We start from the raw sequence: 25,502 nt of genomic DNA on the forward strand, positions 1-25,502 counted from the left end.
TAGGATGGTAAGGTAGGACATTCTTCTGGCTATCAGCCTCTCGAGACCTTTCCCAAGACAAGATAGCAGGGCTATTGGCCGCCAAGATCCGGCTTTTGAGAAGTCTGCTTTCCCTACTTTCTGGATCATAGCGACCTCTGCTCTGCGGAAAGGCTGGGGGAAGTAACCCGTCTGTATGCAGGCCTGGAACAGTTGTCTGACAGGCTCGGATACAAGGTTCCAGCAAGCCTGAAGCAGCCGTGTTGTGATCCCGTCGATGCCAGGGGTCGTGGTCTTTGTCAGGGTAGCCTCCCTCAGCTCTTCTTTACTGATGGCATCATGCCAGGGTATCCGTCGTCGAGAGACCGTAGGGACGTCGAACGGGTCTCCGGGCAGGTCATCCTGTGCACTGAACCTCTGTAGGAGGGCTCTTCGGAGTGCCTGGGCCTTAGCCTGAGTGTCGTTGATCGTCTGGCCCTCCACTACCAGAGGGGGGGCTTTGAGCCCTAGGCTAGCCTTTCGCCAGCCCATAATCTTGTAGAGTTCTTGGTCCGAGGTAACTCCTTCGATCTTAGCAGCCCAGTAGGCCCGCTTAGCTTTCCTGACTGTACTCAAGAAGACCTTCTGCTCTTCGAGGGTAGCGAGACGTGGGGTCTGCTCTAGTTCTTGGGCTTGTCGGCAGCAGGCCTCGCGGTACGTTCGGTGGGCTTCTGCGCACTCTTGTGTCCACCAAGGGGCCCCCTTCCCATGCTTTCCTCGATTCTTTCCTACAGCCTGGACAGCCGTGGAGAGAAGGTCGACTAGTCGTTCCGCTTGGGTGTCCAACTCGGCAGGGGTAGGTGCGTTCTGGAGGGTAGGTAAGACTAAGACTCCTGCTCTGATCAGGTCTCTAAACCGGGGTAGGGCCGAGTCTGGGACTGATAGTGACCGTGGTTGATCTGTCTGTTGTTGTCGGTGCCTATGAAGCGGGATTGTTGAGACAATTGCTTGATGATCGGCCCCTGGGTGAAGGTGTGGGCTGACCACTGCGTGTGCGAGCGGAATGTTCGAGAAGGTAAGGTCAAGTACATGGCCTTGGGCATGGGTCGCAGTCCCTGTCTCGCCGATGAAAGACAGGCCGTGGCCATCTGCCCAGTCTGCTATGTCGTCCCCCCTATTCCTGTTCCTCGATCCGGGCTCCCAGGAGTAGTGATGAGCGTTCACGTCCCCTGCCACAAGGACTCTTTCTGGCGGCCTGTATCCTAGGAGGGTTGTGGTCGTGTGACTGTGGGGATCTCCTGGTTGCCTGTATACGTTAACCACAGTAATTTCGTTGTTAACTGTGATCCATAAGATGTCCCTTGTCTGTGCGGGCCTCTGCTGCTGGGCCTTCCACTTCCTCCCTTTCCGTATGTAGGTCATTACCCTAGGTCTGGTCTCCCTGTCCTTCCAGGAATCCACTGGGACGTAGGAATCGAACCCTGGGTGTGTGTTGATTTGCATTTTGTCAACATAGCCTATCCAGGGTTCCTGGACCAGTATAATGTCGATCAGCTCAGCCCAGCAGAGCTCCAGGAAAGCTGTATGTGCTGGCGACTGCTTCCCTACGTTGCACTGAGCTATGCGTAGCACCTGTGGAGAGGCCTGCTTCGGCCTACGTCTCCGAGTCGAGTTCCAGGTGGGTGTAGGCATTAGCAACGTTGTAATCCGGTTTCTGGGCTACCCTCTGACTCCTGCTCAAGAGAGGTAGGATAGCGCGGTTAGTCTGGTTAGTCTGGGGAGGACCCTCGGCATCCTCGGGCTCATCCTCACTCATGCTGCTACTATCGGTGTCCCTGTCCCCGAGGCACACAATTGAGCTCTCGGAAGGTGTCCTTTTGCGTGGCCGCTTGGAGCCGGGCGGTTGATCCTGGTCGGTGGGAGGGAGATCCCCAGGCTGTTGGGTGCTGTTCCGAGAGGCGCTTAGGCCGGCCTCATAGAGGGCGTCATAGGCCTTCTGTCCAACCTTGCGGATCCGAGCCCGCTCCTTCCGGTCTGGGAGGGCAGGGATGCCGTTCATCGTCATAGGCCTAGCTGGGCAATTCTTGTGGCTAGCCTGGAACGGGCCGCAACAGTTCGCACACTTCGGTTTAGCTGTACAGGGCCCAGTCTCGTGCGAGTCTGAAGGTCTGCTGCAGTTGTTGCAGAGCGGCTGTCGGTTGCAGTAGCTGTTTGAGTGGTAGCCCTGGCAGCCGGGGTCGTGTCTGATGAGCGTCTTCCTCTTCTGAATGAGTTGGGACCTGCTGCTTTGGTTGAACAGTCTGAAGGGCTGTACCTCTGTTAGGAATGAGATGACCCAAGAGACTTCGTTCGTAATGGGGTTCGGCCCAAGGCGGGATTGCCGGGCCCGGGTGGGCTTCAGTCTTGTCTGGGCAAAGACCTCGTCTTCGATCAAGGTGGCTGGGTCCAGGGCGTCCCCATCAACGCTCCACAGTTTGGCTGGGCAGCGCGGGACGACGTAGGTAAACCACTTTATCGGGGTCTCTATCTTGTAAGCCCCTAAGCAGCCCGCTAGTTTTTGCTTGTCCGCGAGGAGGCCTTGCTGGATCTGCTTGTTTGACGGCCTCAGTGAGTATCCGGTCGCAATGTGGTAGATATGAGGGATATCTGCCAGTTGGAGGTCGAAGGTTCGGCAAACTGTCTGGCGGAGGGCAAAGGGAGCGTTCTTTCGGGCAGCCGACAGGCCCTCCTCCGGGATGCGGGCGAAGACCCGGAGGTCCTCTTTCGGTTGAGGTTGGGGCTGGGGTGGGGCCTGGGATCTTGTCTGGGGTCTGGCCTGCGGGCGGGTCGGAGCCCGGTGGGGGTCTGGAGCTGTACCTGGTGCCGAGGCCGTGACGGCGGCCCAGCTCCGGCTCAGTGGCGGAGCATGTTCCTTGTTGATGAGCTTCTTTAGGGCTTGGATCACATAGGCCGTAGCCTCTTTCGCGATCTGCTTCCTGGGGCCCTCAAAGCTGGAGACGACATTATCAACAGACTGCGCGATGGTTAAGAAGACGTCCTTGCGGGCCTCATAGTGCCTGGCCTCCTCGTCCAGGGCGGACAAGACAGAGCCAGTGGCGGTCCTACCAGTGGCTGGAGTTGAGATCGGAGTCCCCTTTGCCGTTGGGGGGGCTGGATTGAAGGTGTTAGGCTGGCTTCCCGCGAGACTGGGCCGGAGTGGCTGAGTCTCGGTATTGCGGCGGCGTTTAGCCCTTGGTGGAGAGGTTGGCTCTGGAGGTGGCCCAGAGCCCCGATCGGGGCCGGCCGGTGAGGCCGGCAGCGGTCCGATGCCCGCCGGAGGCTGTGAGGCCATCGCGGAAGGGCTCCGGAGCAGAGAAGTGAAGAGTTTTCGGCTGTTAAGGATTCTAGTGGTTCATCACCTGATTCACTAACAGCGGATGCCAAGAAAAATTAGGCGAGAGAGAAGTTGGCAGCTAATAGGGACTGTTTTAGCAATCTGGTCGAGGTAGTAGAGATAGTACTAGGGAAGGACTTCAGAATACTTACAATTCCGAAAAGACATGTTGATTACAGCTTTTCCCCTGATACCCTTCTGGGTAACGTCATTGCTGATCATCACCAGCGCCTTAGTAATAGCCGATAATGTCCACTCTTCAGGCAGTTTAACCATAACTATGTTGGCTTCCTTGGCAGTGCCGTACTTTAGGCCTGTCGCCTTGGAAGCCACGCAGGAGCCGTGGTTTCTAGAATCTGTTTCCTCCTGCACAGCGCTGGCAACGTACATAAAGTCCTTACTCCCTGTCATACTAGTCCATTCCTACTTACTTTTGTTAGCAGTTGGCCTCTTTTGGTGCTTTCCTTTTGTATTGTATCAAGGCAAAGACAAACCGGATGCTTAGAGTTGGCGCCGCTGTCTATAACGTAGATCGTTACGCCTTTGCCTGCTTCAGAGGCGTATCCAAACCCAGGGAGCTCATCTCGCCACGAGCCAGGGGGCTGCGAGATGACCTTAAGTTCTTCAGCGGCGCCGGGCTGAAGGCGGATGTCGGCCGGGTCCTGGAGGATCGTCTGTGGCGAGCCGTGCGAGCCCTTGGTTGGGGCTTGGCGAGACGTCAAAGGCAGCGGCGCTAACGATAGAGGCTGGTCTTCCTTAAGCCTCACGTCAGGTGCCACGCTGCTGACCTATCGCAGACACTTTCGCTCAGTATTACGGTGTAGGGAGTTGACTATGAGAGAGTTGTTACTTACACCAGGAAGCATTGCTATGGCGTCGGCCTGGGAGGAGCTGATAGCTGCTATAAAGAAGACGACTAGGCCGGTGCGTTTGCTAGTAACCTCTTCAACAAACTCTGGCAAGGTGTTTATTAAAAGAATTTTCTTAATGTACTGAATCTGTTCCCTAGTAGCGTCCTGTGCTGCGAGGATAATGTACTGGGTAGGCGCTACAGTGAATGAGGCAGACGATAAGGCTGAGTATGTAGAGTTGGGAGCGGACGCCTTAGGCTTGGCTGGGTCTGGCAGCATTAGGTGAGGTTGCGTAGTGCTTGCCAGTCTCTTGGTGTTAGAAAACAGCTGTCGACCAGCAAAGAGGTAGCTTCTCTTATGTACTGTATCCTGCCATTCGCCATGGTAGAGGTGGGATAAAACTCCATTGCGTAAGTGGAGCATAGCAACACACCAGAGGAGGCTGCGTAAGTGCATTTGTAAGAAGTGTAAGGCGTAACAAGCGGATAGGGAGTGTAAAGTGATTGTAGGCTCTGCAACAGCATGTGAGGAGACACTGGAGCATAGGAGGGTAAGGCTGTAAATAGGTTAAGAATTGAGAGTACGGATCCTGTAGGAATCGTATGTGATGAGTAGCGGCCTTGATCTATCTCTACTTGGCGAATATGACACCGGCTGGATCGGCTTTGATCTGCGCCACTTACTTTTCTCTTGGGCATCAAATCTTAACCGTGGAACCAGGTAAGTGAAAGACTTCATGCATGCTTCTTTGCGAGTCATAGATGTAACCTATTCGGAATAGTCTATTGATACTAAAACAGGCCTGCTTATCATGTCCACCTAGTGCTAGCTCTGTAAGAGTTAATAGGATAGCATTAGGCTTGCAAGCCTGTAGTGATCCCATCCACTCTATAGTACGAATAAGAAACTCTACTCTTTTCAGCTCACTCATATATGCATTCTCTGCTGGCTACCCTGACTAACTGTCAGTAAGCCGAGAGCTGAGACGTACAGCCGCCTCTCGTGAAGTCTCGAAGTTACGCTACAATAGAAGAAAACTAAAGGAACAGGCCATCTGCTTGCAGGGATGCCACGTGCTGCGGCTCCGCGGCACTCCGATCTGCATAGTGGCGGTTGGGACGGCAACACTTGCATGAAGTGGATCCTTGCTAGGCCGCTACAGCCTACTTGCATGCGAGCGGCTTCTTCAGCCTCTAGCCTAATTATCGCAGACATTGGGATCGACTCGCTGTTAATGACGTCTGTTGCTAACGGCATACGCGCCGGCCTCGGCGTGCAGATCCCGTTGCTGGCGCTGATGGAGACGCAAACCGTAGATGAGGTTGCAGCCCTCTGCTGCTCCCAGCTGATAGAAAGCAATAATAGCATATTATCACACCACATGAATGATGGGCCGGGACCTGACATGGAAGCAGCATCCATCGCATGGAGAAACCGGTGAGAGGGCTGCAAACTCGGAGTATCAAGCCGCATCACCAAGCCTTGGTCGAGTCCCGGACGCACTTGTTGTCCCCACCAGCAGCAGCGCGTTTTCCAGCAGGGCCGTCCTGCTGCAGAGACACGGTTGCGGTTAAAACACCTTGTTTCTCTTGCCAGATACCTCAGGGAGCAGCGTGGTATACACTTGCCTTCCCCAGTCCTTCTTAGCTCACCACCATCTTCGCCCTTGAATCGCCGTTCCACGGCATGGACAACATTCCCGACTGCTCCATGCAGCAGTACTGCTCCTTCTTCGTGGACGCCATCCACCGCGTCCAACCCACGGGTCTCTACATGCTCGGCGGCTGGTCCATCAGCGGGGGTTTTGCCTATGAGTGCGCCGCCTAGCTCGCTCGCCAGGACCACGCGCTTCGTGGTCTGCTTCTCATCAAATTATACCCGCGACCACGCACCCCATCTTGCCGCCGGTCCGGGCGGGGTCTGCGTCGAGCATCTCGAGGCAACAGGCTTCTTCGAATATCCTGGGCGGCCGACGGCAGTGCCAGACTGTTAGAAGTGACATGCTCTACTGCATACTCATGAACAGCTTATGTACTCCTTCGCCTCTCCGTTTTGATGGAACTGGCGGGACCAAAGTGTCCTTGGACCTCGTCTGGTCTGCTCAGGGCGACTTTTCGCTCTTCTCGGCCAAGGTTTTGCGGTCCGAGCTAGAATGATCACTTTCGCCCAGGAGAAGACAAACAAGCGCACTAATTCTTCTAAGACGTAATTAAAAGAAGTTGGTTTAATAAAAGAAGTAGCTAGGCAATCAGATAAGTAGGCGCATCTGTCAGGAACTCGTGTGCAATCACATATAGTCCAAGGGGATCACTTCAGCATTATGCTTTCTAGAGTACGTGGTGATCTGGTGAATGTGCTCAAGAATACTGTGCAAAAGTTTTCCTATAGTTCGATTTAGTAACCTGAAGACACTTGGTAGTCAAAGAACATACAAAGAGTTGATTTAGCCTACAGTAGGGGCTCAAAAGCATCTAAAAGCGCCTACATTTTCCCTATATAACTTGCCAATGCTTAGTTTTCTATGGTATACGGAACTTATCCTGGCAACATCTTTGCGAATTACTGGTAACACGATCGGAAGCGCGTTGCATCCCTTACTTATTCTAGCAAGCCTGAATATTTCCAGCCTCTAAGACCGCCTATTCCATGCGGCAGGCAGCTTAGCTTTCCGTCTATCGTTGCTGTCTTCTAAGCATCAATCGTTTGAACACTAGCATGTAATCCATTCCGACATCACGACTTTGAACACCTGGTTTCCCGTCTTGACTTTCATCATGCTCTGCTCGAATTTACCCTTGTACTTCATAACTCGCTTCACATATTGGCAAATGCAATTGTGGTTGTAGCATGTTGGCATTGTATTAATGCCTCTCGCTTTTTGTATTCTGCTAGCGATGTTACTAGTTTCAAAATCTCGTCCTATTGATAGTAGTCTGTTCATTCAAAGACTGAGAACAACTGTATCTCTTATTCAGCCGATGGAATTTCACTTCTGTGACTAATTTGTCACTTAATTTTAGGACACCACGGCTACGTTGGAGCATATAAGGTCTTTACGGCCCAAACACACCATCATCTTACGATACGGCAGGCCAGGGTTTTGCGAATATGCGATTAACATCACAGGTATCTGCGTCTCATTTGTAAATCCCTTATCTGCTTGAATTGTGATAGCTTTTTATTATTTTGTCGCAGTGAATGAAATGGTGGTCCTCTGCAAGCAAAATAACGCCATGGCCTCTTTAGCTCACCGGCCAACTTTCTTGCCAAAGGGTTCGAGTTTGTATTCAAAATATTGCCTTATACCGCTGGCAAGCGCAACTGTAAGATCCATACCGTACGCCCTGAGATGGGGCAACTTTTTGGCGCCGTTGTTGGAGGCAGTCGCAGGTCCACTGCTCACTAATTTCATATACTGCCACGGGCGTCTGGCCAACAGTGGTTCGAAATATCTTGTCACGACTCTACCTCTCTTTTCAGTCGAGCGGGCCCATGGTGGGACTTGCTATGTGCACTCTATGCATCCACTGGTCCAAGAGCTGGTGCAGTGTCGGTCAATACCTCTTGTTGAAGAAGGCGTCGGCCGGTCAATTTGACATACTGGTGTTTTAATAAACAGATAGTGGGATCACAAGCCAGCATCATCAATACTAACAGCAGGTAATGAATAGTTTTAGTGAAACCCTGTTTTTTGCTAACATGTTATGACCTATGCCAGACAAGCTCTAACTCTGCAGTCACACCTACTAGGGATGCAAGAAATTTGTAAGGGCAGGACGTTAGGCTATGTACAGGTTTGTAAAGATAACTAGTTGGCTGCGATCCTGTAAAACCCAGTTTTCCACATGCTTCTAATCTTAAGAACGTCTCTGCGCAGAAATACTGTTATTAGAAGACCGTAGGTGACTTCTAAAGAAGTCCACTAGCTTTGGAGTACTTTGCGTAGTATGGTCGTAGAGATCGATGTGTGTCATGTTCGGTATAATGTAAAGCTCCTTGGGCTCTTCGGCTTGCTCTATTGCGTGTTCGCTGAAGTATAACGTGTCTGCTGCCCCTCCAGCAATCATCAACAAAGGCCTAGGCGAAATCAGCTGCATAAAAGTGTATGATCGGTATGTCGACAGCAGCTCGACGCTTCGCCACAAGTTCAAGTTAGGCGACGTCTTGGCCTGACCTCGGGGCGTTCTGTAGTAGTCGTGGGCCTCTTGATAGAAGACAGGCAAGTTAGATGTAACGTCTGCCGGTGTGTGCGGTACAACACGGGTTTGATTGGGGGGCGAACCCAGCCCCTCGGCGGTACGTTGGCGGCCTGCCTCGGCCAAAAGTCCGTTCAATGTTGGTAAAAAAGGACCACCGTAGCTTCCGAAGCCTTCGGCGTTCAGCGTTCCCAGGTCTACGGCGCTGACAGTGGCAACAGCCTTGATACGCTTGTCTGTCTGCGCGGCAAAGGGAACGTAACCCCCAGAGGCGCAAACGCCTAATGCCCCAATGTTTTCCGCATCAACAATTGGAAGCGTTGACAAGTATGTTACAGCGTTCCTGACGTCGTTCGCACGCTGGTAAGGATCCTCGAGGTAGCGGGGGAGGCCTCCGCTCTCTCCTTGGTAGGCTGCGTCAAATGCGAGAGTAATGAATCCGCTCTGCTCCGCAATCTCACGAGCGTATAATCCGGCAGTCTGCTCTTTGACACCACCCCGTGGGTGCCCAACCACGATCGCGGGACGTCTGACCGCAGCCGTGCCTGTCGAGTTCGTGTCCGGGACGTAGAGATGGCCCGCGAGAGATATGCCATCACTCTCGAAGTGAACCCATCGTGGCTCCAAAACTGTTGCTGCAGTTTCAGGAAGGATAGAGGTAAAGAGTAAAGAGATTATCCAGGGAGTTTGCTTGGACATCATGATTTTTTTGAATTTTCGGAATGAGTGTAAGTCTGCTTTGGGGCGCGGATCTTGGTAGACAAAAGCTTGGGGTTCTCAATGAAAAAGATCGAGGATGAGATGGCGATATTATTACTGCATCATTAGAGGCAACGCAGTCTATTTGTAGCAAACGGCTTTGGCAAGCACTTGGATGGGCGACTTACTTCTTCTACTTAGACGGAACCATGCAACCCGGTAACCTTGAGGGCGGACTGAACGATTGTTCCCCAAATCCCTGACAAGATGCAGTACACATGTCAACCAGACATCAGCATGGGTTCTGCCAAGGAGTTTGACCCTGTTGGCGGAGCGAAAGCTTGCGTGGTAACTGTTGCTGACACGGGCATTGCGGAGTTAGCAAGGCCAAGGAATCATGTCATCACAGTGGCTCATAAGTGATCACTTTGGAGACTTATTAGCAATAACAACCCCCTAAATTCTAGGTGAGGAAAAAGAACTGGTACGCATGCATCCCTCGATAGCTCATTAACGAACAAGAAGCGCCTAGTATTCTCCATTCGCATGATCAGTGCATCTCCTCAGGGGGGTAATCTTCGCATGCCTTCGACCCCTCTGTCAAACAAACCCGCGGTTGTTAATTGTGTTGTGCCACTGTATCCATCGCACGAGTCTACCGCCCGGTCTCCGCTTCTTTGATACTGCGTCATTGGGTTTTGACCCGTGTTGTTTAATTGTCATCGGTATTATTGTGGCTGAGCAGCATGCCCTTGGAGAGTTTAACTAACTTGGCCAACCCTGTCCACCCGCGGAGTTAGGAATTTGGATAATATGGCACTCAAGCAGCTGACACCCTAGCATATTCTGTAGAGCCAACGATGACGATGTCACCATTTTCTCGGTGTGTACTTGTTTGAACACTTATTGTCAAGTGCAAATCGGTTCCCAAAACCTGCAGCCAGTCAGCCATGTGACTGCGGTATATGCAAGCGTCTGAAACATGGGACAAGGGAAAGACCATATAGTGCTGTAGTGACCGCCAAGAGGAAACCAGTTGACAGTCTCTATTCTTAGCACAAAACGCAATGTTTTGTCGTGCCCGCTATTAGACAGCCTTACTGCCAACGGTTGATGCCCCGCCCCTTGTCCTTCACGAGCGACTTCGGGGCGGAATACCAATCTTATACAACATAACCACCGGCTTGCTCTTCTCTAGGTAGCTACAGAATACAGATACTTACTACCGGAACTCGTCCATTAACCAGGCCACGGGCGACAAGTAATCGCTGCTAGGTCCTTGCAAGCAAGCTGATATCCGAATCTGTTGGGTCGGGGCCTGAAAGTTTTCAATTGCGATTTTCTGATGCCGATGCCCTCCGGAACCCTGCCACAGCTGCGAGTACTTTCGACATCTAAGCTCATGTGTCAAGAGATTGAGCTGAAGCTGGATCCTTTAGGAAGACCCCGGAGTGCTGACTATAGCCTCACAGGTCGCGCGCGGACTTTATCCGGTGCGAAGTTCAAAGCTGTTTTATTGATGAGCTTACTCCTTACTTGTAGTTCTTTTCTTTCTCGTAAGCTGGCCTCCCATGTTCACCCTCCACACGAGCAGGTCTTTCTGAAGAGAGAGAACCTCAATATCCGAGAATGCCTATCTACATCTCGTCTGGCAAAACAATACCATCTACATCAAGCCGTTCACAAACAGTCTCTTGCTGTCCAACGCGTAGATTGAGGGATGGACGCTGCCCGCAAGCATCCAGCATGTCACCTTTTGCTTCTTGTCAAGCCTGAGCCACTCCATTATTTGCTTCGGGAGGTTCTATTCATGTTTTCTTCGACACCCATCCGACTTCGAACTCGTGTAGCATGACCCGTTGATATCGGACAATGTCAACAAGCTTGAGTTTCTCGCCCTTATTAACGCGTTTCGAGACATTCCTGACAGAGCTGTCACGGAGAGACACCACTACGGACAACTCCGTCTTTCTCGCCTTATTTCACCCAACTTGTTCGACCTTTGATTGCCGGCGTGGTGAAGCGATGGTGCTTCCAGGAGACGAGGCCTAACAGCTACTAATCTTGAGGGCAAAGACGTTTGACGAAGATTACATTTAGGACCATTCAAATTAAGAATCAATTTTAGGGATGTCATGATATTAAAAGAATCCTTTATAGCAGTATGCAGGCATTTTTCGCTTAGTTTAAGAGTTCCGATTCCAAACATATCGTTCTCGCTGTTGCTGGCAACAGTGCCTAGAGCCGCAGCGAAGACAACTCCTGTTCGAATGACGCCTGTTGTAGTACCTGTCCTAGAACCCATGTTTTTAATCAAGGTTCCGCTTATATCCTATCTTCTTGTTTTTGCTAAGTCTCGACGAAAACAATATAGACAGCAAAGAGGCAGAACGTCACCACGGCAAGTCATAGGTGGTTAGTAGGTACAAAGGATCATATTGGTCGATCTGGAGGACGGCATTAATTATGGTTTTATTCCTATTGGTGGGAATAGGCCATAACGCCAAGCATGACAGCGTCTGGAGTTAATGCTTGACATCAAAGATAAGGACGGCATTAATGCATGAATTTACTCCTATTGCCGGGAGTAAGCAAGGGCTGGGGTTAATGTTAGACGTTAAATGTAAGGACGCCGTTAATGTACGGATTTACTGCTATTGCTGGGAAGGGACCTTAGCTCAAGGTAAGATAGGAGCAGAAGTTAACATGTAAAAGCAACAATTAGCAGTTGTTAGACATTAAGGAAAGTAAGGAGGCTGTGCTATTGCGCGTTGAAGATAGATAGACAGCAGGCCCAGCGTTATTTTCGTCTATAATGCTGCCTTCAACCACGACTCATCTTTCACTGCAGAATTCAAAAGCTTGCTCCATTATGGCCACCACTTTCTCCTCCTCAGACATCAGAAAGGCAATCAAGGCTACAGTTGAATCCTTTCTAGCAGCATACGAAGATGGCGCAGCCCAGAATGACGCCTCTATCATTAACGTTACAGCAGCCTGCACTCGCCACCTTCTTCCTTCATCTGTGCCCAAGGTCCTGGGCTTGCCAGCAGACTTTAGCATCAACAACGCAACATTCCAAGAGGTCTTTGCAAAGGACATCAATTTTCTTAAGTTCCGTAACAGCTTTATGTCAAACTTGGTTATTGATACCGAGGAACGTCGGGCAGCGTTTACAGGTGTTTCTAAAGTTTTTGTAGTTAATAGTGGAGAGTCCTACCCCTTTGAGTGCAGTTTTGCCTTATACCTTACTGAAGATGGGTCTAAGGCTAGGAAGGTAGTTGAGTTTCTGGATAAGGATGGAACTATGAATATGGCAACTGCTTCTACAGAAGCATAAATGTGCAGCTACAGCGCAGCCTAGATAAGATGCTCTAAACATTGTACAGTCTCTTATATTAAGCAGAAGTCCCAGCAGCTGGAGTTTGGTTTCAACAGCAAGCTAAGGTTATTTTAGCTAACCCTAAGCGTTTTAACTGCACTTTTGATAATCTTTGTAGACAAAACTATTCACTGTACTCTCTTAACGCTTTCCTAATGGTTTTTGCTGTAAAGCCTACTAATAGATGAATTTTTACATCTTGCTTCAGATAAATAACTATAACGAACGCTAGTATAACGGAAAGGACTATGCAGCAGTACGCAAGAAAGCAAGTTTAGCTACAAAGATAGGTTTAGTATCTATAGTACTTGTAGTTGTCTCCGTACGAATCAGGGTGGCTACAGCTATATGGAGAATGCGAATAATAACGTGTAAATACATTCAACTTTCGCACATCTTCCCAGGTGACTGTAATACAGAAGCCCTCTTAAGTTAAGCGTCTTTAAGTAAGGTCCTCTTCGCCAGACCCCTTCTTTTTAGACGACTTCTTAGACCCCTTTTCAGCAGAGTCTTCTTCAGTAGATCCCTCTTCAGTTAAAGCCTCATCAGTAGAAGCCTCATCAGTAGACCCCTTCTTCTTAGAACCCTTCTTCTTGGACCCCTTATCAGCAGGGGCTTCTTCAGAAGATCCCTCATCAAAAGACCCCTCATCAGATAAAGCCTCGTCAGTAGAAGCCTCATCAGTAGACCCCTTCTTCTTAGAACCCTTCTTCTTAGACCCTTTTTCATTGAGGGCTTCTTCAGAAGATCCTTCTTCAGTTGAAGCCTCATCAGTAGAAGCCTCATCGGTAGATCCCTTCTTCTTAGAACCCTTCTTCTTAGACCCTTCTTCAGTAAAGGCATCTTCAACAGACCCCTCATCAAAAGACCCCTCATCAATAGACCCCTCAGTAGAAGCCTCATCAGTAGACCCCTTCTTAGAGCCCTTCTTTTTAGAGCCCTCTTCAGTAAAGGTATCTTCAACAGACCCCTCATCAGTAGAGGCCTCATCAAAAGACCCCTCATCAAGAGACCCCTTTTTAGTAGACCCCTTCTTCTTAGGCCCCTCTTCAGTAAAGGCCTCATCAATTGACCCCTCAGTAGAAGCGTCATCAGTAGACCCCTTCATGAAACCCTTCTTTTTAGACCCTTCTTCAGTAGAAGACTGATCTCTGTTCTTCCTAACACGGGAGGGCTGCTTAGTGGCCAGATTGGGGAGACCCTTAGAATGTAAGTATAAGATGCTAGGTTTCTTAGGGAATAAATCTACCTTCAGTAATTTAGAACCAAACCCGGGTTTACTCTTCAGGGCCCTCTTAGATAACGTAGAACCAAGGGTTTTATCCAGCTGCGTTTCGCTGTTGGTGTCCAGGCATTGAGATCCAGATGTGGTGTAGCCCTGGAGATGCTTGTCGACAATGCTGTTATCTGCAGGCGATCTGCTATGCTCCTGACGGATGGATACCACATTGAAGGGGGCTCCGTTACACAAAAATGACCACAGAAGGGTTGCAAAACAGACTAGATGAAGGAGTCGTTGATGTCCAGTCATTTTGACCAACTCTTGTTGCGTGCATTCAAAAGGTTTCGTGGAGTCAGATGCAGAAAACAAAGGAAAGATAGTATGAAAGAAGAAAGTGAGGTAATTGAGGAGGACGAGGCTTTGTTTGTTTCGTTCACCCTTTTCTTGCTGATTCTTCAGTGTACTTATACTAAACCGGAGCATACCAGCTACATCCTACTCTTTTTTGACTACCGCCAGCATTGCACCCTCATTTCTTCTTACAGTGATGTTCCTAGCTTATACATCAATACACTTTGTACTAAGCTACTGATTTAAAGTGATCTTGTGCATCGGAAATACCGAAAATGTTGTAAGTGGAGTCCAGAAGGAGCAAATGTGTGCTTTGGGTGTTTCTCATTCCAGGTTCCCACAATTGACTCCAGTTTAGCATTCTTGTTTGTTTCCGGAATTTGGCCCCCCTGCCCACGTTTTCTTATTAAGTTAGAATCTAAAAAACTTTAATCTCAGTAGTACCAACAAATAGCTCCCGTCTTATTTCCTTAACAAACAAGGTTCTACTGTTTCTTTTGTTCAATTGACGTTCTGTTTCTCTACCAACAAGGAAAAAATCGCCAGGCGGCTTTCTACACAATAGTCATTAATACTCTAGTAGCTATTTAGACGTATTTACAGCTACCTACAATCTCTATGTTTAGCACTTAAAACAGTGACTTAAACAGCTTACTAAAACTACTGTATGCTTTATTTAAGTACGTAACTTAGGTTGGGAAACTGATTATGAATGATCTGTTGCGCAGTTAAAGAAGGCAGCTTGCGCTTTTGCTGTGGCATTGTTGCGTTTAAAGGAAACGGCAATGTGTGAATAGATAATTCTAAGGCTGACGGTCTTATACTACCGTAGGGTGGACATGATTTAGACAAAGATTTGGATATGAAAGACTGTGTGATACGCGAGGCTGAAGAGGAAGCTAGAGTTTCCGTCATTAGGAGTTCTATTGTACCACTTTCTATTGACGATGGCTGAGTGCCTCGGTTCAAGTTCAAACTGTAATAATTAACTAGCCTAAAAACAGGATTATACTAAACCTTTAGTAAGGTAGCTTATATAAAGTAACCTAGAGTAAAGTCTTAACCGAAGAGACTATATAATCTTAACTACTACTACTTTAACTAAACCACAGTGTCTAGATAGGTTGCAGAACTATCCTCTCTTAACATCTTCCTAATGTTCTTTGCTGTTAAGCCTACTAGGGGATGGACCTCTAGTTCTTGCTCTGCAGCCAGCTTTGGAAGCACAGGGAGATGCGTGTGCGGATCATAGGTAGCGCCCTTTGGCACGACTTGCGTCTGGACCGTTGCCGAGCCCTCCTTGAACGTGCTCTCCAAGGGCCCTTTTGTAATCAAGTTCTTTCCAAACGCCATTGACGTCATGCCTGTGGCGATGTCGACACCTTTGATGACGCGCTCTTGGATTCTAAGCGCGGCCTCTGGCTGGTTGAAGGCAGACAAGTGACCCGCAAAGAAGAGCCTTGTGAACGAGAAGCCGTCGGCTTGCTTTACCTCGCCAGGGATCTGGCCGTCGCTGTTGGCCGTCAAGTTCACAAACCCGGCCGAGGCCCAGTTGGCGGCACCCACGTTCGCCGCAACGATTTGGGCGCCGATCATGTTGCTGTCGTAATCCGCGTCGCCAGTGAAGAGGGCGACAGTGATGCCCTGTTGAAGCAGACTTGCCATTGACTTGGTAACGAGTTCGCCTGTGCGGCTGTCGTCGCCGGTCGAGCTGAAGGCCATGGACGTCTGCACCGACGCCTGGGTAAAGTTGTTCGAAGCCCCGATAGCTGCTTGTATGTCGGCTCTGTTGAGGTACGCGATGAAAAATGGTGCCGGGAACGGATATGGCAGCAAGTACCGGATATCGTTTTCGGCGCGGCGCGCGTTGATGTCCCAGAAATCTTCAACCTTGTCAACACAGAAAGCGTCGGCATCTGCGCAGATCTTGTCAGCTGGCTTGCTGTTGCAGGCTGTCTGTCGATCCTGACACCCGCCGGGACCGAACATATTGGTAAAGAGCTGTTGCTGGAGAGTATCGTTAAAGGGCTTTATGTCGTAAGGGTTGCCCGGGGACACTGAGTAGTTGTAATATGCACCAAACTGCACTCGGGTGTCCATAAACCCGTCTTCAATGGAAATGGATTTGAGGGGGATCGGGAGAGTGCCAGGTGCTTTCAGCTGGTTTTGCTGGGTGATGTAGCTGGCAAAAATAGGCGCATAGTGGCCACCGTAGGACTGGCCGGTGATATGCACTCCGTTGGATGTGTACTGTGGAAAGGCGCCCATAATTCCCTGCATTACCTGGTAGAACACCTTTGCGGCTTCGGTCGTCGAGTTTGGTGTGAGGGAGATGTCCATTGACGAGTAGGTCCCGCATCGCGGGTCTGCCAACGTACACTGCTGGGGTATGATCTCGGCCGTCTTGGGATTTACAGTGCCGTTGACTAGAGTGGTGTATGAAAAACCGACGGTTGCTGGCTGGTCGACAAAGAGCAAGTTGCTCACGCCTGACCAGGATAACGGGTTGTCGACCACCTTTCCCTTGGCATTGATCGTGCAGGGGCCGATTTCGCCGAAGAGTCCATTCATGGACGACGCCCCAGGTCCTCCATCCAGCCTGACCGTCATGGGAGCTGCGGCTGCATTCTGTCTCGCTTCGAACAGGTAAAAGTACATGTGCTGAGTTGGGCTAACGTCCACATAGCCCGCGAAGCTCTTCACCTTGTCATTCGTCTCGCAAATCCCGTTGGGAACTTGTTTAAATCGGACGGTGACTCCTGCAGGCCCTTTGACAGTCTTGAGATCTGTAGGCTGAGCTACAAACTGACCAGATACAAGAGGGGCCAAGAAAGCAGCAGCCAAACAGGAAAAAGAGGCCCGCATCGTGATGATTGTTTGCTGTTGTCGTAGCAAACGACCGGCTTGGCAGACAGACTTATGAGTGGGAGGTTGAGTAATTTGATCAGCGCGACGACGACGTCGGGTATTAGTTCGGCACGCTTGACGCTTGACCTTTATGGGGCCCCAGCTGACGAGCTGACTGACGCCTCAGACAAAAACCTCCCTTTTTTTTTCGAGAACTTAACCGGCAGTTACTGTGTACTGTAGCACCCCCTGGTATCAATCAGTATGATGCATCGTTAGAGTGTAATGTGAAAAAGATGATTCTCCACGAAACGGGCAGATTGGATTTTTTTTTTTGAACGCCAACGTAGAGTTCTCAGCTGCGACGACCCGTTTCACCAGTTCCAAAAGACTCTTGCTTGAGACAAGCAAGTAAGGATATGCTAGGCTGGTCAAAGCCTATTGTGGGTTCCAAACACGGGATGTTAGGAGCCACTACCCACGGGTATTTTTTCGCTAGTTATCGCTTAGACTTTCGCACTTGTCTTTCAAACTAAGAGCTTATCTCACCGGGTTAATGGTAACTCATCCCAGCCATCCATCCTGGTAGAAACAACATTGAGGCGCGGCGAGTTTCACTCGGAGCGTCGGTGGATGGTCGGTAATGGGGGGGGGGGGCTGGCAGGCCGCAATGACAAGCCGGCACGCTCCGAAGCAGGTCTAGTCCGTTCCGTACTTACCATCCATCCGCCCAAGATATGCACTAGGCGGGCGGGCTTCTCCATCGTGATATGATACGACGCGACGAGGCGCGCGTTTCTCGAGGCGGCCGTCGGGGATCTAGGCGAGCAGCCGCACATGCTGCCCGTCGCGGGCGTCGCGCATTGCGCAATGGCACTGGAGGATAAGCTATCTTGGACCTGGACCAAGGCCATCGCATCGCGCCCAATGCAATCGGCACCGCAAACCACGACGTGCTGTTCGGCGGCGGCGGAGGCGGCTCTCTTCTGCTGCCCCTCGACTTCGACTTCCTCGTCACGGTTGTCCTAAACAGGCTGCATTATAAGCAACCATTGCGCAGTCTAATTACCACGCCGGCAATACGTTTATGGCTACGCGCCCGCAGCCGGCCGTGCTTCCCCCACACCCCACCACGTTCAGCGGCTCCTTGAACGCGAGAAGGACTCCACAAACACGTTCTACATGCTGTACAGTACGAGGAAGACCTGCACCCCCACCTCCGGCGAAACCATCGCCACCGGCCGACCTTGTCCCGGCACTGACTGCGATGTGAAGTTCACCCCCCAAGATGAAGAGCAAAGGGGGGGAGGGGGAGGAGAAGAAGAAGAAGACAAGAAAAAGACGGGCGGGTTTGTTGACTGGCACTGCTACGATGACCGACTGGCTAAACAATCCGCTCCTCGTAGATGGCCCCGAGGCCGACACTGCAGCGGCCGACGGCGACGGGCAACCGGAGCGGGGACAGAGGGTTTGCAGCCAAGGTAACCGACTTCGTGGCGGGCTTCCGGCATCCGACCGGGCGCAGGTGTGTGTGGGGAACGGCTGATCCAGGAGTCGTTCGTCCGAATAAGCTCGGTAAACGAGCTGCTCAAGGCCCCCCCACCCCCGGCCCCCACCGACACACCCACAGGCGTCGCTGTTGGCCGTGGGACTCGACTTGGTGCAGGCCGTCTAGTTGCGGTTCTGGTTTCTCAAGGGCATCTCATAATCAGTCGAGATGCCATGCTCAGACTGTATGCAGCTGACCGCTCCACAAGGGTAGTGTAATAGTGTAATAGGAACCGCAAGACAATACCGGGAATCGGGTCGCCAGCCAATAGAGATAGATGTATAGGCGGCCTGCTTTCTGACTAAGCTCAGCATGCATCTAACTTTGCGTTCCATTTGTGAGCTTCCATTATATGCATGTACTGATGCCTGTTTATGCCATTAGAAAGCACGCACTTATCCTCCACAACCACAACTCTCCTTCTCCATTCTACCAACTACCTCCATTCCATCCCCCAGACAAACAGCTCTACCTATACAGCATGGAGCCAGATAACTTCGACGCTCGCACGCTTGCGGAGCTGCCTACCCACCTTTCCCTCTATCGTCGCGACATCTACCAACGCACCTGCCTCAGCATGATCAGCACTGGCATCCACAAATGGGGCTTCGTTGTGTACCGCTGCACATACGGTGACGACGAACTCTGGAACCGCTACCTCACCCGCCTTAAGCGCTTCTGTCACGACGACCTTGTCGAGAATCGACGCGCCGAGCTGCTGGAGCAAAACCTTGATTGGGTCGTAATCGAGGACCGCGTCATGCTTGACAACGCCTCCCGGTCTGACGTTAGGAAGCACTTCAACCAAATGGGTGTCGGAGCAAAACGTCCCTGCGGTGCCAGTCAGAGCTATAACAAACAAATTACCTAACCAGATGCCCCGCTTCCGCTACTGTCTCTACGTCGACAAGCAGTGCCTTGACACCGTCATCCAGTTTCAGGAGGCAAACGACGGCACAGCCTTGTTCAAAAGTTCCCTACCGCCAATGGTTTTTGCCTTCATTGATCGAACCTGGACACCGGATGGAACTGACGGTACTGATGATGATGATGATGATGACTGTGGCGAGTATGAGGTAGAAGGGGTTAAGGAAGAAAAAGATGGGGAAGAAGAAGATGAGGAAGAAGACGACGACGATGAGGGAGAGGAGGATGAGGAGGAAAACGAGGCGAATGATGGCGGCTATCCCCTCATTGATGGCTGCGTTCGCAAGTATGTTGGGTGGATGTATTGCAACGCTATTTACGTAGGGGGCATGTACGAGCACCTTCTCCAACAGGGATTGGACGACGACGAGTCCTACCAGCGTCCACCTGCTATTTTTCCTCGAGGCAAAAGGTCGATGCCTAGTTGAACAAGTATTACGGGATAGGATTGTCGAAGGTTTAGAGGGGGAGGGGGTGGGCTCGACCCGTCGTTTCAATAGCAAGATAACGGAAACTCGGTTAAGATTGGTACACTTGTTTGTTCCACACTGCCCAACTACTGTTTGCGTGGCGATGCCTTGATGTCTCCCCTCCGAATTCTCAGCCTTGCTATGTAGGCGGTAATGGCAGCTGTGTTTGGTGGTGCCCGGCCCGAGAGTACCAAGGGAACAAGGGCTTGTTCCATCTCGTTCAGCATGTCGTCCACCCAATTACGCGTGTTGCTGGCTGCTTCTTCATACCAGGCGCTATCGAACTCCATGATGAGAGCTTCCAGGTTCGCAAATTCAGTGATCAATCCAGCAAGAAAACGAGCTGCACCAATGAGATTCTGTCGGTTGGTGTGGACCGTCGGTAAAACGTCAGGGTGATGGAGGTAGTTGAAAACAGCAATTGCCTACAAAATGTGCATCAGTATCAGGCTCTCGCCGTTGTGTGAAGTCTGGGTGTTTGCGAAAACGTACCCTGGCGATGGTAGTAAAAGGTTCCTCCTGTGCAGCTTAATCACCGAGCAACGCATCATCTTGCAAACCTCTCATTATGACACAGGAAGCCGGATCATCAAACCCGAAAGTTTTTCCCTTCATGCTGTTTAGTTTCTTCTCACAAAGAAGCAGAGGCTTTCAGTTTCCTATCGACCCATATTGATATAAAAAGTAGTCTTGTGGTATTAAGACAGCTTGGCTTATGCCTGCTCTCGGGAAGGTCTTTTTAGGGAACTTGATTGCCCACTACATTTGAATGTGCCTGACATCTATTGGTGAGAAGAGAGATGTTTTTCTGTTCGGGAGGGTGCCGCTAGTCAAAAAACCCAAGAACTCAGATGTGAACTGAAGCTGTTCCCTGCAGGTTAGCTCAAACTTTTACTACCCCTCGACTCTTAGGCAGTCTAGGGTTGAAGTGCTCACATCTGGATGGCGCTCTGTGTCAAAATCCTTCCCTATGTATTTCTTTGAAACCTTTGGATCGCGTTTAGTCATAAGTATGTCTGGATTGCCGCACCCAGGGCCCTGCCTGTTGAAGTAGCCGTGTTAGAACAAATGGGCTACAAAGTGCTTCCAAATGAGGTGTGGGAGACATATTACTTGCTGGAATATGTTGTCCGAGGCACCAGGTCGGTCGTGGAGCGAGCCCACCCCATGATACTCCCTGGCATAGATAATCATTGTTATCGTCACATGGCGTTCAAGATATCCTGCATTACCACAGTGAGTTTCCGTCTTCCACCATTTCAGGCCTCAAGGAGTGACCTTTCCTCAGAAGCCAGACCAGCCAGAGAAAATTCTTGAGGCACAGCCATCACTTCTCTGCGTAGCTTGTCGTGTCCGCATTCGTCATCTTCGCAGTCGTGCTCAAGCCGATCCGAACCCTGTTCATCAGGAGCGCAACCTTCTTCTGTCTCTGATGTGCAATACGGCGTGGGTAACTGTCCGTTTCCCAAGAAGGCCTCTTCCGGCGTGCAGCAGAGAGTCTTCTGCCCCCACCATTGATTAAAGATCACAGTTAGCGTAGAAAACGTAGGAATGAAGGACCTGCGACTTACATGCACAAGCACTACCAAGTAGGCCGACCGAAGCTAAAAGCAAAGTAACTTCCTTGTTGTTGCAGTTGTTGTCTGCACAGTCGCCCTGGCCGACCCAGTGGCAGTTTGAGAGAGTAGGCGGATGATTCCTGCAGCAGTACTTAAGCGGTGTTGTAGCAAGCAGACAGCTGTTTTCGGTTCTCTGTGCAACTAGACTTTCGTCAGACGTGCATCCCCCAGAGCTACGGTTCAGAACGTCAGTTGACAGAAGGCCATGGCTGGATCCTCGCTTGGCCAGACTCACCATTCAGTCCAGCGACATTGACTAGTCAATTCCTTGAAAATCTTGAGCTCGCAACAAAACGTCTTATGTCCACGGTTGCATGACGTGTCGTCGCTCTCTCCAGGATCGCCCCCGGTTCGAGATTCGAAGAGGGTAACCTCTCCCTTGTGGCATTGCCCGTTGCAATCAGCCCCGCTGCCTCGCCACGTGCATTTTGTCGGAAGAACGGTGTTCTTGCAACAAATGGGACGTCCCTACAATCGCTCCCTATTAGCATGTAGAAGACCAAACCCATATTGGTGCGCAGAATACAACTCACATAGCGCCCTGAGCAAGAGCCTTTGTCGAACGAGACCCGTGTATGACTGTTGCTGCAGCTGGATGCCTGGGGATTGTCGAGGTCAACGCATTCGGGAAACATGTAGCAGTCTCTATCGAGGTGTGGCATCTCGATCTGGTCCACTGGCGGATTAGTTTGCTCTTGTTGCTCGCCGTCGTTGGCGTCGCAGGCCTGCTTGGGACACAAGCCCCGCGAGCAGGCAAAAGCGCAGAGACCGTGGTCCTCGCCAATGCGGCTTACAGCCTTAGTCTGTTGGGTCGGGTTCAGTAGGCTGAGGGGTCCCTGACTCGTACACTTGCACCTGGAGATTGGGCAGAAGCCGTGGCGACAGGCGAAGTTGCAAAGGACCGACCAGTCTCCGTCGCCAGTGCCTGAAGTGCAAGAGGGGGGGTTGAAAGATGACACGGTCGGCTCGATCAGGGGATACTTCGTTTTACCGCAGTAGGACGAGAAGCAAGCTCCGTAAAGGCAAGCATAGTTGCACAGTCCGATGTAGTTGGAGTTCAAGCCCTCGGCTGGGAACACTTCACCAGGGACTTCAGGCGGGAGCTTGACCTGGGCACCAGTAGCCCTGCAGACGCATGCAGACTTGGGGCAGTATCCCAAGTAGCAGGTGGCTCTGCAAATGACGTCGAAGTCGTTGGCACCGGTGCCCCTGACGCAAACCTCGTCCTCGAGGGATGGGGTGCTAACCGGTCTTGAGGCCTTGGAGGTCAGCCGCCCCCCAGCCCATGCGTCAAAGCCTGTCATACCGTTGCGACAATAATTCTTGATTGCAGGGCCAGATTGATCAGCAATGAGTACATCTTTTTGCCATACTGTGATCTTTACTTCGCCAGTTCGGCCGTTGAAGCGCGCACTTCCATGGTACAGACCGATACCGCCGTCAGGAAGGTCTCGCAACACACCCTGAGACTCTGCGCCACCAATAGACACCGTAGCCTTCACGGACTCAGTAGCGAGAACGGTGAAGAATACTGCATCGTCAATGATGTCCTAAGGTTGGAACTCCATCTGCAGTTGTGGAACAGTGTTGCCGGTTGTTCCGCCTGTACCACAGGCCTGCTTGGGTGTAGGGCGGTACCAGAAGAAACGCCTTCGTAGGTGACAACTGCCTTGTTGTTCTTGTATCGATCAATAGCGAATGGGAGGAGGACGCGCCAGCCGTGATGATCGAGTGAGTATAGGAATGGGGCCTTGCCTGAATCTTTATCGAACGCGACAAGAGCGTGATCTCGAATGGTCCCGATGTGATGACTCTCCCCGTAGTCATTCCATGAGATGATCTGAACGAATTCAGGCAAAAGGGTGTTGACCTGTATCCAGCGGTCATACCATAGATGATCGCCACGTCACAGCCAGTTCTTGCTGTATCCGGAAGATTAGTATAAAACCATGGGGAGACAGGCATCATGTATGGCTTGCCCCCTAGAGCCTCCATATACGATGCGTCAACGTAAATTTCCATATCCTGAGCTCCTCATGGCCAGCCGGCCCAGCCGAAGAGTCCATATGCAACACCGCTAGCTGCTCTTACCGCGGGCCCAGCGCCCAAAGACGACCAGTCCGGTACGAAAAAGCAGTTGGTTATTGCTTTGATGTCGTGCCAATCTTCAGCCTGGTCAGGGCCTTCGAAGGTCGAGACAAGGGGCTTCCCCTGGTGCCGGAAGTAGGCACTGCTAGGGGCGTATTTGTTGATCCATGAGACTACCTCGTCTTTCGAGAAGGGACCGCGGCCGGCGTAGTCAAAGGAGAAGAAGAGCTTGAAACCTGGTGCCTCGGCGTTTGAGAGGGCGTCTGCAATGGCTTTGACGTTCATTGGTTCCCCTCGGGCCATATTGAGGGCGAAGGCATCGATAAGGGCTTCTTGGGCCAGTTTGATGTCGTCAATCCAGTCAGGTCCTGAATTGCGCTCTGTGTTGCCAACCTGAAAGGGGAAAAGAAGTCAGCGACACATTGACACAGAGTAGTTTCTCCGGCCAAAGTACGGCCAGCTCACCATGAAATGGGCAAAAGAAGTCCAGTGAAGGGCTGTTTTTGCCCATGACAATAACTTCAACAAAATGAATAAAAATTTCATTGCTGTCTCATGAAAACTCTTGCAGCTTATGAAGAAAGACTAATGAGCAAGATTCATATGCTCCAACTATAGGCAAGGAGACTATAGGATCACACTCATTTATCAATGCAAGTGATCAATGCTTCTGACAGTCATCGAAATGACCCGCTTCGTCTTGTTTCCGAGTTCTTTCAAGAATGATGGCCGGGGCCCTTGGAGCCCTGGACCCCGGATCTGCAAGATTCGACAGCACCAGTTATTCAGAGTCTTGAATCTGGAACGGGAGAAGCCTGGACACACAGGGTCGGCCCTCCATTAGCCAATGGCAAAGATGCCCAACACTGCACGCCTACCATGAGTTAATACGCTAGTCGTCTCGAGTTTTTGACAAGTGAGCTCCGTTGACTCGAGTTCAAAACTGACGGTGTCCGTTAGAACAGGGTGCTATTTACTGTGGAGAATAGAGCGGGTTTGTACCTTGGCAACACATTTTTCGAGCTGTGATCTGGTTCGCAACGCAGGAGAACCAACTGCCAAGATAGATCATGCAAGAAAGTGTCACGTTTATCGTTATACAAGGAGTGCTTAGTTGATGTCCTGAGCACAATGAACACCCACCGGAAGCGGGCCGGTGGGGGCTTGTCCGAATCAGTCTCCTCTTCCGTCTGTGTCTTGCAGCATAATTGACCAACAAGTGATTGCGGAAAACACATCCACGGACAGCCACTAACAGGACACAACATGGTCTACTAGCCCCTGTAGTGCCGGACTTTTGCAATAATTGATCGGGGTCATGCTCACAATTAGACAGGAGACAGAGGTCTTGGACCAAACCGCCTGATATTGGACGTGAAGAGCGGGGTGAAAATTTTGTCTCTAATGCTCGCCACCTCGGGCACAGCAACTCATTGACAAAATTGACCATATCGACTCAAGCAAGGGTGATACCACAATTTATTGCATGCTTCGGTAAGAGCCCCCCTTCCAAATTTGCCAGTGTCCAGACTTCGTGTCATCGGCATCGCCTCTCGCCTTCTCAATGCCCATTTTAAATCGGTCAGACAGGCCGGTGATTTCTTCTTCCTCTTTCAACCTCCAAGTTTGAAAAATTAGACCTCGGCGCTCTGTCCTTCTGTAGGATCAACCCGCTATGTGGAAGATAGTTGCTGTAGCGGCCAGCTTGGTTTCATTACCGATATGTCAGGCCCAGCAGTTCCCTTTGTTGCAAACTTCCTATGAGTCGTTCGAACTGACCCCAAAATGCCTCGAGGCACTCGACACCGTCTTAGATTGCTCTGTCCTGCTGATGAGCCATGTCAAGTCTAAGTAGGTATCCAGAGGTCATTTGTTCCTTACGCCCTACTTACCACACTAGATCCCCTCGAGTTGACCTTCTCGATGTCAGTGGGATTGAAGAGATATGCACCAAAAGCTGCAGAACCTCG

General features: G+C 50.8%; 11 protein-coding genes across 11 annotated transcripts; 3 read left to right on the forward strand and 8 right to left on the reverse strand.

The window, feature by feature from the left end:
• Positions 1-3,457: 3,457 nt before the first annotated feature.
• Positions 3,458-4,638, reverse strand: CDEST_04060 (Putative peptidase S8/S53 domain-containing protein; the record flags this gene model as incomplete). Its single annotated transcript, XM_062920219.1, has 3 exons — positions 3,458-3,754; positions 3,826-4,119; positions 4,186-4,638. The coding sequence occupies 3 exons, from the start codon at positions 4,636-4,638 to the stop codon at positions 3,458-3,460; spliced, it is 1,044 nt and encodes a 347-aa protein (XP_062776270.1).
• A 610-nt stretch (positions 4,639-5,248) lies between these two features.
• CDEST_04061 (Putative phosphopantetheine binding ACP domain, alpha/Beta hydrolase, ACP-like superfamily) lies at positions 5,249-6,338 on the forward strand (the record flags this gene model as incomplete). The annotated part of the gene is made up of 3 exons (XM_062920220.1): positions 5,249-5,503; positions 5,830-5,996; positions 6,209-6,338. 3 exons carry the CDS (start codon positions 5,249-5,251, stop codon positions 6,336-6,338), a joined length of 552 nt encoding a protein of 183 aa, XP_062776271.1.
• Positions 6,339-8,039: 1,701 nt separating this feature from the next.
• On the reverse strand, positions 8,040-9,080 carry CDEST_04062 (Putative alpha/Beta hydrolase; the record flags this gene model as incomplete). The annotated part of the gene is made up of 1 exon (XM_062920221.1): positions 8,040-9,080. The coding sequence occupies one exon, from the start codon at positions 9,078-9,080 to the stop codon at positions 8,040-8,042; it is 1,041 nt and encodes a 346-aa protein (XP_062776272.1).
• A 2,812-nt stretch (positions 9,081-11,892) lies between these two features.
• Positions 11,893-12,417, forward strand: CDEST_04063 (uncharacterized protein; the record flags this gene model as incomplete). The annotated part of the gene is made up of 1 exon (XM_062920222.1): positions 11,893-12,417. The coding sequence occupies one exon, from the start codon at positions 11,893-11,895 to the stop codon at positions 12,415-12,417; it is 525 nt and encodes a 174-aa protein (XP_062776273.1).
• A 364-nt stretch (positions 12,418-12,781) lies between these two features.
• CDEST_04064 (uncharacterized protein) lies at positions 12,782-14,099 on the reverse strand. The gene is made up of 2 exons (XM_062920223.1): positions 13,709-14,099; positions 12,782-13,660 (listed from the first exon to the last, which is right to left on the reverse strand). Exons 1-2 carry the CDS (start codon positions 13,988-13,990, stop codon positions 12,902-12,904), a joined length of 1,041 nt encoding a protein of 346 aa, XP_062776274.1. The 5' UTR covers positions 13,991-14,099; the 3' UTR covers positions 12,782-12,901.
• A 1,028-nt stretch (positions 14,100-15,127) lies between these two features.
• Positions 15,128-16,899, reverse strand: CDEST_04065 (Putative peptidase S10, serine carboxypeptidase, alpha/Beta hydrolase). The gene has a single exon (XM_062920224.1). It carries the CDS (start codon positions 16,895-16,897, stop codon positions 15,134-15,136), a length of 1,764 nt encoding a protein of 587 aa, XP_062776275.1. The 5' UTR covers positions 16,898-16,899; the 3' UTR covers positions 15,128-15,133.
• A 2,010-nt stretch (positions 16,900-18,909) lies between these two features.
• On the forward strand, positions 18,910-19,783 carry CDEST_04066 (uncharacterized protein; the record flags this gene model as incomplete). Its single annotated transcript, XM_062920225.1, has 2 exons — positions 18,910-19,215; positions 19,304-19,783. 2 exons carry the CDS (start codon positions 18,910-18,912, stop codon positions 19,781-19,783), a joined length of 786 nt encoding a protein of 261 aa, XP_062776276.1.
• Positions 19,784-19,911: 128 nt separating this feature from the next.
• Positions 19,912-20,373, reverse strand: CDEST_04067 (uncharacterized protein; the record flags this gene model as incomplete). The annotated part of the gene is made up of 2 exons (XM_062920226.1): positions 19,912-20,250; positions 20,314-20,373. 2 exons carry the CDS (start codon positions 20,371-20,373, stop codon positions 19,912-19,914), a joined length of 399 nt encoding a protein of 132 aa, XP_062776277.1.
• A 346-nt stretch (positions 20,374-20,719) lies between these two features.
• CDEST_04068 (uncharacterized protein) lies at positions 20,720-21,019 on the reverse strand (the record flags this gene model as incomplete). The annotated part of the gene is made up of 2 exons (XM_062920227.1): positions 20,720-20,867; positions 20,892-21,019. The coding sequence occupies 2 exons, from the start codon at positions 21,017-21,019 to the stop codon at positions 20,720-20,722; spliced, it is 276 nt and encodes a 91-aa protein (XP_062776278.1).
• Positions 21,020-21,084: 65 nt separating this feature from the next.
• CDEST_04069 (Putative glycoside hydrolase family 71) lies at positions 21,085-23,466 on the reverse strand (the record flags this gene model as incomplete). The annotated part of the gene is made up of 6 exons (XM_062920228.1): positions 21,085-21,327; positions 21,386-21,617; positions 21,680-21,912; positions 21,978-22,994; positions 23,054-23,284; positions 23,350-23,466. The coding sequence occupies 6 exons, from the start codon at positions 23,464-23,466 to the stop codon at positions 21,085-21,087; spliced, it is 2,073 nt and encodes a 690-aa protein (XP_062776279.1).
• Positions 23,467-23,478: 12 nt separating this feature from the next.
• Positions 23,479-24,078, reverse strand: CDEST_04070 (Putative glycoside hydrolase family 71; the record flags this gene model as incomplete). Its single annotated transcript, XM_062920229.1, has 2 exons — positions 23,479-23,925; positions 23,998-24,078. 2 exons carry the CDS (start codon positions 24,076-24,078, stop codon positions 23,479-23,481), a joined length of 528 nt encoding a protein of 175 aa, XP_062776280.1.
• Positions 24,079-25,502: the final 1,424 nt, after the last annotated feature.

Source organism: Colletotrichum destructivum, chromosome 3, assembly GCF_034447905.1.
Source record: "Colletotrichum destructivum chromosome 3, complete sequence".
Lineage (NCBI taxonomy): Eukaryota > Fungi > Ascomycota > Sordariomycetes > Glomerellales > Glomerellaceae > Colletotrichum > Colletotrichum destructivum.